At 38.0% G+C, this 13,505-nt stretch overlaps 1 protein-coding gene across 2 annotated transcripts in view; it reads left to right on the top strand.

Moving 5' to 3' along the window:
• The window catches only part of CPQ (carboxypeptidase Q), a 537,063-nt gene extending 523,846 nt beyond the window's left edge, over positions 1 to 13,217 (top strand). For both annotated transcript variants that reach the window (XM_023726056.1, XM_004370753.2), the window contains one exon: positions 11,410 to 13,217. In XM_023726056.1, coding sequence (XP_023581824.1) covers positions 11,410 to 11,573 — 164 coding nt within the window. In that variant the 3' untranslated portion in view covers positions 11,574 to 13,217. The remainder of the gene's footprint in view (positions 1 to 11,409) is intronic.
• The last annotated feature ends 288 nt before the right edge of the window (positions 13,218 to 13,505 follow it).

The following is a 13,505-nucleotide window of genomic DNA, read 5'->3' as shown; positions in this document are numbered from 1 at the left end:
ACTGAGTTATTCAGGAGGATAGTTTGAATTTGAACCCAGGTCTATCTGCCTCTAAATCCAAATTCTCTCAGCTGTAACTCCCTGCCTAGGTCCAACTTCTCCTTTGCTGACATACTCAAGGATATGTCTTTTCACGTTCCAAACCTCCCTTTGCAAATAACTTCCTGAAGATGAGCTGCTCATCTCATACTGTAGCATTTCCAGGGTTGAATATTGGCCTTTGGAGCAGGCTTGTTCCTACTGTCTATTTCTAAAAAGCGTTTGATGATCCCCTGTTCAGAGCTCATCTACCTGTCGAAAGATACTATGAAATTTATCCCTAGGGATACTTAACATTCCCCTGCCCTGAGATTTCAGGTACTCTCTGAAATTGAAATGCAGGATATTCCTCAGTGCTGGTCTTTAGATCAGTAGCTGTCACTGATAAAATGTCTGCTTGGAATTGCAGAGACAAAACTGCAAGACAGCCAACAGCCCCACCCTCATATCCCCTGTGGTTAGTTAGCAGTGTTTGCATGGGTGATATCTGATTTTCTGGAGTTGTTTTAGTGTTATAAAATGTTTGTGGGAATTTAGGTCTCTGAGGAAATGCCTTCCTTAAGTCTCTAACTCTAAAAGGAGGCAGCCAAATTCCCACCCATCCAGCACTCAAGTTCTTTCAGTCTGGGAGAGAAAGGGAAGTTCAGAGGCCCAGAAAGGGCACGCACAACCATTTTTTGCCTCTATTTTTTTCGGTATGGAATTTGGAGGCTTTGGGACAGGAATTTTTATGTCATCCTACCATGCAGTGTCTGTAAGAGGCTCTGGATTGGAGAAAAATTGCCCCAAGCTAGTCAAACCCTGTCTGCTGGAATTAAATGTCTCTTCCTGTTTCCCGATGTTTGCAATTCTGATTCCTCCTCCATCCACCCTCAGTGACTTCCATTCTTTGAACCCCATGACTCTGTCCTTAACTTGTGCACTGGATTTGACATTCACCAGATGCTCTCTGGGGTCCAGAGCATATGCTCCCCACCAGTTTCAACTAATTCTAAAATGTCACTGTTTCTGTTAAAATGCTTCTAGCTACTACCAAAGTAAACACGCAGACTGTCCTTCCTGGGTGTGCTGTAAGCTCATCACAGAGTCTTTTGGTTTTAAAACAGACTTCTGGCCTTTCCACTAGGAAGTGTGGTTAATTTCATCCACATGCCTTCCAGAGAATTCCAGAGGTTGGGATGCCATCAGGCCCTGGTCCTTGTTGCTCCCCACCCCCACCCCAACTATACCTCCCCTGAACTGTCTCCTTGCCACCATGGCTGTTCACACACCTCTACCTCCATGTTTTGCGAGAGCATCCCCCTAAGGTATAGCTGCAGTCGCACCTGTCCTGCCCATTGGCCCCCAGTGGCTCCCCATTTATGAACAACATTCAATCTGTTTTCAGCCAGACATTTAGAAGCTTCCACTGTTGGTCACCAACTTTATCTGCCGATAATTAACCCAGGTTACCCTTTATGTCAGTCAAACTGGAATATGCACAAGCTCTATTCCTTTCACCTGGAATGCCAATGCCCCCCGCCCCGTCTGCTGACATGTGAGCGCTTGTGCTGGGTGTTCTCTTTTACCAATCCGTATCATTCCTCACTTTCCTCTATCCTGTACTGTGCCTTGGGGCTAACTTTTATGGATTACATTAACAAGTCACCTTACCCTCTGCGTTTGGGCAATGGGAGGCCCATAGGATATTGGGAAGCGCCATCAAGGATTCTGATCCCACTGGCTCCTTTCTCTGACTTCTGCTACCAATAACCACAGCTCTTCAGGCAACCCTATCCTACAGGGTAATTGGGTTCCAATAATCATTCTCTCTCTCTTTGCCCTTTCAGCCCTAGGAGTGGTAGTGGCTCCCCCCATTGTTGCTAGCCCTGGAGTGCTTCATCACCCTTTTTTGGTTTTACTTAACCCTGAATACTCTTGGTAAATAACACTTTCATTATATTCTCCAAGTTACCTTCTTGGAATGCCCCAGCTGTATCTTACAAGGACTCTGACAGTACCCTCAAGGCCTAGCTGTCTCATAAAATTTGTTGATTTCATTAATTCATTCAACAGATATACATTCACCATCTATTGGGTGCTATGTTATAGGCACTGGTGACACAGTGGGGAACAAAACACAGGTCCTGCCTTCAGGAATCTTACAATACAGTGGATGAGGGGCGGGCAGGAAGGGCATTAAGCAAGCAAGTACAGCGAGCACACAGTAAGGAGACCTAACCTAGTCTAGGGGCCGGATAAGGTCATTCAGTTACATGAGCTACCCACTACTTTGTTGTCTTTTTCTCATGACAGTACATTCAGACTGTGCTGCTCTTATGTACACATTTCTTTGCAGAGTAAGCTTTTGAGAGCAGAGACTGTGTCTGTTTTACTTTAATCTCTGCCTCAACCCTAAGCCCACTGCCTAGAATATTATAGAGACTCAATAAATGTTTGTCTAATTGAATTAGATTGAATCTTCAAAACATTTAGGGCCTCAGCTGCAGCCCATGCACTGAAGGTTTTATGTTATCGTTGGGATGATGGTGACATCCACCCTTTCTGAGCTACTGGGTTAACAGAAAATATGTTTTACTAGTTTAGAAAGAAAATCACTGAGAGAGAAGAAGCCTTCTAAACACAAGTTAAGGGTTTGGTAAATATCGAAAGCTTAATGCACCCTGTTTTGGATATTTGCTGACAGGCATCGGAGCTATTAATTGTCAGCGTTAGTGGTTTTGCTTTCTTTTATACTTTTTTGCCTCATTGGCTTGCATTGTGTTTAATAGTACCAGGGTATGGCATATGAATAAATAAGAGAGAAATCAAACCTCCCCTCCAGAGCAAGGGGCTTGGGAGGGTACCAGTACTAATTGCTATGCAATGGACTCTGACTCTTAATGACCCCATGTGCATCAGAGTAGAACTGTTCTCCATAGGGGTTTCAATGGCTGGGGTTTTTGGAAGCAAATCACCAGGCCTTTCTTTCCAGGGCCTCTGGGTGAACTTGAACCACCAATCTTTTGTTTAGCACCCAAGCCTGTTAACCATTTGCACCACCCAGGGGCTCCTTTGGAAGGATAGACAGGGGGAAATCTTAGTATGAAGTTTAAAAAAATTAAGTTTGGCTTGGGGGAAATATAGACAGCATCCAGAGGCAAGGGAGGGCTCAGGAATAATAAAAACCAAAACCAAACCCATTGCTGTTGAGTCAGTTCTGACTCATAGCAACCCTGTAAGACAGAGTAGAACTGCCCTATAGGGTTTCCAAGGAGCAGCTGGCTGGTGGATTCCAAAAGGTTGGCAGCTGAGCTCTTAACCACTGCACCACCAGGGCTGCTCAGGAATAATAATAGGACAGAAAGTGGAGGATTGGGAGAGAACCCTGGAAATGTGGTAAAAACCACTCCAAAAAAATTATTGGATAAAATAATAATTGTTGTTGTTATATTTGTTATTGCCAGCAAATCAGTTCTGACTCATGATGACCCATGTGTTTATCTTTTAATAATGAATAGCTTAGCTGGTAATTCTTCAGTGTGAGAAATGATAAAATGAGAATCTGTAGAGGTAAGGAAACTCTGTGGCCTGGCATTTGTCTGACGGTATCTGCCAATCCCTGTTTGCCTGAAGCATGGATTTTAATGAGCAATAAGTGAATGTGAGACAGCGGACAAAACTTGGGGGCCTCTAATGTCCTTATATAATATAAATTATTAACTTTTGACTTATTAAGGTAAATATTTGCACTATAATTTCTAAGGTCTCCACTTACAAAGACTAGAAATAGAGTGTGTAACTTCCACATGCTAAAAGAATAGAAATAAAGAGTTTAACCACTAGACTAGTAGGGTGGGGAAAAAAGGTATGAGAGGAGGAAAAAAAAAATGATCCCAAAGAAGTTAAGAAAGAAAGAAAAACAAGAAACTTAGAAAAGAAAATGAACAAATAGAAAGCAAAAACTAAGACGGTCCAGATGAATTCAATTTAACAATAATCACAGTCTGCATAAATGGATTATATTCTCCAGTTAGAAATCAAAGATTGTTAGACTATATTTTAAAAATCCAATTCTAAACTATTCATAAGAGAAACTGAAAACATAAGAACAGAGGAAGACTTCAAGTAAAATTATGGTAAAAGGGTAATACTCTGCACAAGGAAGCTGGTGTGGCTATGTTACATATTAAGAAAACACAATTTCAGGACAAAAAGCATTATTACAGATTAAGCGGATGACTACAATTCAAAAATGTTCAATTCACCAGGAAGATATTGTTCTAAATTTATATACCTCTAATAGTGTAATTTTGAAAAATATAAAAAAGGAATTGCTGGAGCAACAAGAAAAATAAAAATATCTAAAATAACAGAGGGACATTTTAACATATCTCTCTCCAAATTAATAGATCAAATAGACAATAAATCAGGAAGGAGTTAAAAGATATGAAGAACACAACAAGCTGGCTCTAATGGACATACACAGAATACTGAAAGCACATTATTTTCAAGTACATATGGAACATTTATAAAACCTAATTGTATAATAGGCCATAGAGCAAGTCTCAACAAAATACAAAGAATCTGTTTCATATAGACCAGAATCTTAATTCTCTAACAATTAAATTAGAAATCAATAGTGAAAAAAAATAACTAAAGAAACCACATACTTTTGAAAATTAAAAAAACACATTATAACTTATGAGTGAAAGAACAAGTCAAACTAGGAATTAGTAAATATTTAGAAATAAATGATTATGAAAATACTAATCAGAACTTGTGGGATATAGCTAAAGCACTGTTGGAGGTAAATTGTAGCCTTACCTGTGTATGCTAGAGGAAAAGGAAGTCTGCAAAGTAATAAGCTGAACATTCAACTCAAGAAGTTAGAAAAAGAAAAACGAATAAACCTAAAGAAAGTAGAAGAAGAGAAATAATAAAGATAGGAGCAGAAATCAATGAAAGAAGAACTGTGCAATAGGAAAGATCCCAAAAGCCCATATTTTTCATCATTTTTTTGTTCAAAAGACTAACAAAACTGACACAATGCTGGCAAAATTAATGAACATGAGAAAAGACAGCAACAACCAACACCAGGAATGAAAAAGAGGCATCACTATAGATGCTGCAGATATAATCAGAGATAATGACAGGATAATATTGACAAATTCATGCCAATTATTTGAATATTTTGGCAAAACTAACAAATTCTTAGAAGAATACAATTTCCAACATTGATTCAAGAAAAGTACAAAACCTGAATAATACAATAACCTTGAAAGAAATTGAATCATTAGTTAAATTTTTTACGATAAAGGAAGTATCAGACTTAGATGGCTTTGTGAGTTCTACAAAATAACCAGGAAATAAATCATTTCAATTTTACACAAACTATTCTGTAGAGTACAGAAAAAGGAAGAACACTTTCCATTTATGAATCAGATATATCCTAGACACTAAAACCAGGTAGCCACAAACAGAAAAGGCAAATTTTTTAAAGTATATAGTTTACAATAGCAACAGAAAATATAAGCCACCCAGGAAAGAAAACTAACAAAAGGTATGCAAAACTTTATTACAGAACTTCATTGAAAGACATTGAAGAAGACTTAAATACATGGAAGCACACCATTTTCATGGCTAAAACACAATATCCTAATATCATAAAGATGTTCTCCCCAAATTGATATGTAGATTAACACAATTCCAGTCACATTTCAAAAAGATGATTTATAGAATTTAAAATGATTCTAAAATTGAAATGGTAGAACAAATGGTCAAGAATCACCAAGACTCTCCTGAGGAGAAGGAAGAGGAGGAGAAGGAGGAAGAGAAGGTGAGGGAACTTGTCCTGCCAGATATCATGGCTTAGAAAGCAGTAGTAATTGAGATAGTGTGATATTGCCATAGGGACAGACAAATAGAACACTGGAACAGAATTAGAAAGCCCCCAAACAAACCTACACAGATAAGGAAAGTTCATGACAAAATTCATACTGGAAATCAGTGGAGAAAGAGGCTATACTGTTGTTGTTGTTAGGTGCTGTCAAGTCAATTCTGATTCACAGTGACCCTATGTATTAACAGAACTAAACACTGCTCAGTCCTGCGCCATCCTTAAAATCACTGTTATGTTTGAGCCCATTGTTGAAGCCACTGTATGAGTGCATCTCATTGAGGGTCTTCCGCTTTTTCACTGACCCTGTACCAAGCATGATGTCCTTCTCCAGGGACTGGTCCCTCCTGATAACATCTTCAAAGTAAGTCAGCTGACGTGTCACCATCCTGGCTTCCAAAGGGCACTCTAGCTGTATTTCTTCCAAGATAGGCTTGTTCGTTCTTTTGGCAGTCCATGGTATATTCAATATTCTTCACCAGCACCTTAATTCAAAGGCGTCAATTGTTCCTCGGTCTTCCTTATTCAATGTCCAGCTTTCACATGTACATGAGACAATTGAAAATATCATGGCTTGGGTCAGGTGCACCTTAGTTCTCAAAGTGACATCTTTGCTTTTTAACACTTTAAAGAGGTTTTTTGCAGCAGATTTGCCCAGTGCAATAAATGTTTTGATTTCTTGTCTGCTGCTCCCATTGGCATTGATTGTGGATCCAAGTAAAATGAAATCCTTGACAACTTCAGTCTTTTCTCTGTTTATCATGATGTTGCTTATTGGTCCAGTTGTGAAGACTTTTGTTTTCTTTATGTTGAGGTGTAATCCATACTGAAGGCTGTGGTCTTTGATCTTCACCAGTAGGTGCTTCAAGTCCTCCTTGTTTTCAGCAAGCAGGGTTGTGTCATCTGCATAACTCAGGTTGTTAATGAGTCTTCCTCCAATGCTGATGCCTGTTTCTTCTTCATACAGTCCAGCTTCTCGGATTATTTGCTCAGCATACAGATTGAATAAGTGTGGTGAAAGGATACAACACTGACAGACACCTTTCCTGATTTTAAACCACGTAGTATCCCCTTGTTCTGTCTGAATGACTGCCTCTTGGTCTATGTATAGGTTCCTCATGAGCACAATTAAGTGTTCTGGAATTCCCATTCTTTGTAATGTCATCCATAATTTGTTATAATCCACAGAGTCGAATGCCTTTGCTTAGTCAATAAAACACAGGTAAACATCTTTCTGGTATTCTCTGCTTTCAGCCAAGTTCCATCTGACATCAACAATGATATCCCTCATTCCACATCGTCTTTGGAATCCAGCTTGAATTTGTGGATGTTCAGTGTTGATGTACAGCTGCAACTGTTTTTGAATGATTTTCAGCAAAATTGTAATTGTGTATGATATTAATATATTGTTTGATAATTTCTGCATTCTGTTGGATCACCTTTCTTTGGAATGGGCACAAATATGTATCTTTTCCAGTTGGTTGGCCAGGTAGCTGTCTTCCAAATTTCTTGGCCTAGACAAATGAACGCCTCCAGCGCTGCATCTGTTTGTTGAAACATCTCAATTGGTATTCCATCAATTCCTGGTGCCTTGTTTGTCACCAGTGCCTTCAGTGCACACTGGACTTCTTCCTTCAATACCATCTATAAATTTTCTGGAACAACTAAAAAATAAAAATAGAAGCCAACCTCAGACCCTACACAAAAATCTATTCCAATTATCAATGGATGAAGTACTTAAAATTTAAAAGCAAAACTTTAAAAATATTAGAATAAAACATCAGAAAATATCTTTATGATATTAGGGTAGGGAAGGATTTCTTAAACAAAACATTAAAAGTCCAATCATAAAGGAAAAAATTCATAAATCTGACTACACTCACGTTAACAATGTCTGTTCATCAAAAGACATGATAAAGAGAGTGAAAAGATGAGCCACAAACTGGGAAATTATATATACAAACTTATTACCAAAAATAATTAGTATCTAAAATATATCAAGAATTCCTATAAATCAATAAGAAAAAGACAAACCAGGTGAAAAATGGGCAAAAACTGTGAATAGACATTTGAAGAAAATACATTTTATTTAATGTGCTTAATCTCATTAATAACTTTAAAAAATAAAATTAAGACCATACTTGGAGGACATTATGCTGAGTGAAATAAGTCAATTATAAAAGACAAGTATTGAATGTTCTCACTTTTATGAAATGACATCAATTGGTAAATATAGAGAGACTAATGTTCATTAGTGGTTATTGTAACTGGAGGGAGGGAGAAATACTGCCTGGGTAGTAGTCACTCTCTGTCTATAGTAATGGGAAAGGTGGCACTGAATATGGGTGAAGTTTGCACAGCATGACTGATGTAATTAATGTCAGTAAGTTGTACATAGGGAAAAGGGATGAATGGGCAAATGCTAGGTTGTATATGGTTTTACAACACTAACAACAACCAAAAAAGGGTGGGGGGGGCTACAGATGCTGATACTAATTAAATATAACCAATCACCTCATGGGATTAGTTCTCTTGGTTGAAGGGCTTAGGGCCATGGTCTTGTGAGATAGTCCAGTCATTTGGCATAGTTTAGTTCTTAAATTTTATGAATCTACCCCCCAGTATGGTGAATATTGTTGTCTGTGGTCTTAAAAGCTTATAAGCAGCCATCTAAGATATAATTATTAGTCTCTATTCATCTGGATAAAAGAGAAAGAAGGAAACACAAGAATTAGAGAAGGAATTAGACTGAACGACTAATTGTCTCTGTGAACCACTGCCTTCTCCACCTTTAGATCAGAACTAGATAGTGCCTGGATACCACTACTGAATGTTCTGATTAGGGACACAATAGATGAATCCTGATAAACAGGGAGGGAAATGTGGGTCAGAACTTCAAATTCTTAAAGAATCCTGACTTACCGGACCTATTGAGTCTGGGGGAGTCCCTGAGATTATGGCCCTGAGTTGCTCTTCAAACCTTGAATTGAAACTATACCCTGATGTCACCTTTAAACTAAATAACAGTTTACCTCAAAGAGGAAAGGTTGTTACCCGTGAGTGTTGCATTTAAAAAAAAAAAAATTATATAAGAAAAAAGGGTCTACAGTTATTTTAAAGCATAGATGAGAAGGTTAGGGGGCAGGGAGTTTAAGTAAACGGAAGTGAAATAACTAGAACAGAAATAATGTGAATGTTGACACAATGTGAAGAATGTAACCAGTGTCATTGATCATTATGTCTAGAAACTGTAGAATGGGAATGGGTTTTGCTATGTATATTCTCACCAAAAATAAAATTAAAACCATACTGAGATATCCTGTTATACCCATCAGATTAGTACAAATTAGTTGACAATACCAAGAGTAGTAGAGGATATGAAGCAACAGAAAGGCTCATTACAGTGGAAGTATAAATTGAAAATTACTTTGGAAAACAATTTGGAATTGCGTGGTAAAGTCAAACACACACATACTCTGCAGCCCAGCAACAATTCCACTCCTACACATAGACACTAGAGAATGTTGATTGTTGTTGTCATTGGTTGCCATTGAATCAGCTCTGATTCATGGAGGCCTTATGTATAACAGAACAAAACATTGCCTGGTCCTGTGTCATCTTCATGATCGTTGGTATTTTTGAGTCAGTTGTTGTGGTTATTTGTCAACCTGTCTCACTGAGGGTTTCCTTCATTTTCATTGACCTTCTACTTTACCAAACATGATGTCCTTTTCTAGCAACTAGTATTTCCTGATGACGTGTCCAAAGTAAATGAGTCAAATTCTCACCATCCTTGCTTCTAAAAAGCATTCTGGTTGTATTTCTTCTAAGATTTATTTGTTCTTTCTTTTGGTAGTACACGGTATATTCAATATTCTTTGCCAATGCCACAGTTTGAACACATCAGTTCTTCGTTTGTCTTCCTTTTTAATTATTCAACTTTCGCATGCATTTGAAGCAATTGAGAAGATCATGGCTTGGGCTAGACATACCTTAGTCATCAAAGTGACATCTTTGCTTTTTAAAACCTTAAAAAGGTTGTTGATAGAAGCATATAACAGAAAACTGGAAACAACCTAAATGTCTATTGTCAGGAGAATGAATCAATAAATATAATAAGATGATAACATAATCAATAAAAAATGAAAATATTACAGCTATACACAATAACGGAGCCCTAGTGGTGCAATGGATAAGAGCTCGGCTGCTAACCAGAAAGTCAGCAGTTCAAATCCACCAGCTACTCCTCGGAAACCCTATGGGGCAGTTCTACTCTGTCCTATAGGGTCGCTATGAGTTGGAATTGACTCGATGGCAATGGGTTGATTTTATACACAATAACAAACAAATCTCACATAGGCTTCAGCAGAAAAAGCCAGTTACAGAAATATATCTGGAGTATATGATTCAAAGAAGGCAATATTAAACAATAAATCATACATAGGTACGTGCATGTATGTGGTAAAGTTATAAAGAAAAGCAAGGAATGATTAGTGCACAGGCAGGACAGGATAGGCTAATGGGTACCTCTGGAGGGAGGAAGGGACCTATAAGATGAGGGGTCACATAAAATGGGCCTCCAATACTGGTAGTATCTTTCTTGCATTGAATTGTGGATATATTTGTAATTTTTTATATCATCACCCTTTACAATATATATTTATATTTCCTACAGTCTTTTGTATACATGGTATATTTCACAATAAAACAGGAAGGAAGGAAGGAAGGCTAGCCAAAGGCTAAAGAACTGCAACTGGAATCCAAGGATGAATAAGAGAAACAGAGAAGATACCCTGAGACTCTGATCCAGGGCTGAAACTACTGAAAAGCTTCGCTCTTGAGTAGGAAGAAAGCTTTTAAGTGGGACAGAGACTCCTGCTGATGCCCTTGAAGGTTGCTGTGGGATTTCATGGCTGCGCGAAACAAATGAGTGATTTGAGAAGGACACTTTAACAAAAGAGTATTGACTTTCTTTTACATCCAGGAAGATACATAATCTCTACACCCTTGTGAATAAATATGAAGATATTCGTATCAGTTACTTAAACAAATAAAGGTTTATTTTTCCTCACATAACATAACAGAAGTAGGCAGTGCAGAGCTGGTTCAGTGAGTTGGCAATATTTCTAAATCCAGGCTCTGTTTGTTTTTCCACTCTGCCATTTTTAGTTTGTGGGCTTTTTGCCCCATACTGCTCCAAACTTCCCATCTATCTTAAACACAGCACTAGGAGCATCTTCTTAACCCTTTTGTCAGGAAAGTAAAGGCTTTCCTAGAATTCTCCTGCAGCCCACCACTCATATCCTAGTGGTCAGATGGTGTCACATGGCCACTTCTTGCTGCGGGTGAGGCTAAGAAACTAATTATTTTGCAATTGCAGTCCGTACAGTAGGAGCAGGCAAGATTGAAGTGGGGAGGAGTGGTTTCTGAGCAGCAATGCAGCAGCGTCTATCAAAGTACTGCACTAAGAATTCTTCCCCTTTTCTCCCCAGGTGCCAGTCTACTTGATGACCTATTTAAGTATTTCTCCTTCCATCACTCCCATGGAGACACCATGACTGTTATGGATCCAAAGGAGATGAATATTGCCGCTGCTCTTTGGGCTGTTGTCTCTTATGTCGTTGCAGACATGGAAGAAATGCTGCCCAGATCCTAGCAAGGGCAAGAAAGAAGGCATGTTCTTTCTTTCCAGCCAGGAGTCCTGGGTCTATAGATTCAGGAAGCCCATCTTCACCTAACAATCTAATCTCATTTGTCTTCAAAGCATACCCCTTTTCCAGATTTCTGTTATCATCTTTCTTGATATTTTCTGAATTGTCTGTTTCTAGAATAAGAAATTATTCCTGCCCCAACTTAGAATCAGCAAATGATAGGGATCACATAGGGGGCATTTCTTTATACCACCTGTGAAAAATAATCTTCCTATTTTCAAAGTAAGCACTGAATAAATCTTTGGAAGGCCTTTGATATTTATGTGTTTATTAAATCAAATACAGTGACATCAATGTTTGTGTTTAATGTTATAAATTGAAGTTGTAAAGGAATTACACAATTGTAGTATGATCTTAATTGAATGTATGTAGGAATTTGGCTTTCTAATTTATACATGTTTATATTACTTCCATTCTTTAACTAAGGTTCAGTTTTTTTTTTTAATTAACAAAAAAATTTCATCAACTGGAGAAAAATCAAGTATGTATAATCCAATTGCCTTATTAAAGATGAATACTGGGGTCTGTAATTAGATAAATGATAATGCCATTTTATATTTATGTTTTAGATATTTCACGCAACATCTCCATTGGTTTGGGGTTTGTTCACGTTTTGCTGATAACAAGGTTGAGGCGCAAATAGACTGAATAACTTTCACAGGATTACAGAGGAAAAGCAATGATCACCATCCAAGGACAGTGACCCTGAAGTAGAGGATACTAGGGACAGATAATCTAAGATAGGGTATTTACCTAGAGCAACCTGAGATAATGTGGATTCATTATGATTCAGGAGGGACCAGAATCATAATGAAAAAGCCAAGGTTATAACTAGGATGACAAAGGCAAGTGTTGAGGTGAGGTGAGGTGAGGCTGGAAGAGTAAAAGAAGTGTCAGCAATCAAAAGGGTCTGAGAAAAGAACAGAGAGGGACGTACCCCTCTGCTCATGGCAAGCAATTCAGCACCAAGACTGTGAACAGTAAAGCAATGCCTTTGATGTGGAGCCTACTCTTCCATATAGGGGAGAACTGATCGTGCAAGTGGCTGGAGAAAAGGCTTCATGACAGGGACATGAAAGACTGAGATGGAAACTATAAAACAGAATCAAATGCAAATGCTGAAAAAAATAATAAAACTACAGTGTCAGTGATGATTAATTTATTGGTTGGGCTCATCACACACTGGACAAGGCTGAAGAAGGAATCAGTGAACTTGAAGATAGGTCAATAAAAAATTTTCAAACTGAAACACTAAAACAAGAGTGAAAAAAACAAACAAACAACAATAACAAAAAAGCCAGAATGGAACATCCAAGAGTTCTAAGATAATATCAAATGGTCTAACATACATGTAATTGGATTCACAGAAGAAGACAAGGTATCAATTTTATTAATGGTAATAATTAAAATGATTGAAGGATACAGTATGGACTTTTATTTCTGGCAAGATAGCTGACCAATACTCTGACCGACCCTCCCAGTGAAAACATTTCAGAAACTAAAAATTCTGGATAACATTTTAGAAACACTTTCCTAAATATATTAATGAATTGGTTAAAAAGTAAAGTGTAATTAGACAAAAAAAAAAACCAGCAAAGGCATGAATCAAGAGAGATATGCAGAACATTAACTCAGCATCCTCTTTGAGGAAATCTGCAGAATTTGGTCAACTTAAATGTCATTTACCATAATTTTACAAAAACAACATGTGCGTTCTACGTTTGTTTGTGAACAAGCCCTCCCCCCCACCCGCAGGAGGTATTTTCATAAGCACACTTTAGTATGCTAGTTTTTTAAAGCATGTAAAACAAACATAGAACTGTGTGTGTTATTTGAGCAAAAATGCAGTACACAGCACTGCAGGCCTCAAGAGACTA

The sequence above is a fragment of the Trichechus manatus genome, unplaced genomic scaffold (assembly GCF_000243295.1).
Source record: "Trichechus manatus latirostris isolate Lorelei unplaced genomic scaffold, TriManLat1.0 scaffold00009, whole genome shotgun sequence".
Lineage (NCBI taxonomy): Eukaryota > Metazoa > Chordata > Mammalia > Sirenia > Trichechidae > Trichechus > Trichechus manatus.
The sequence above is the reverse complement of the archived record's forward strand: the minus strand, read 5'-3'. Positions and strand labels throughout refer to the sequence as shown.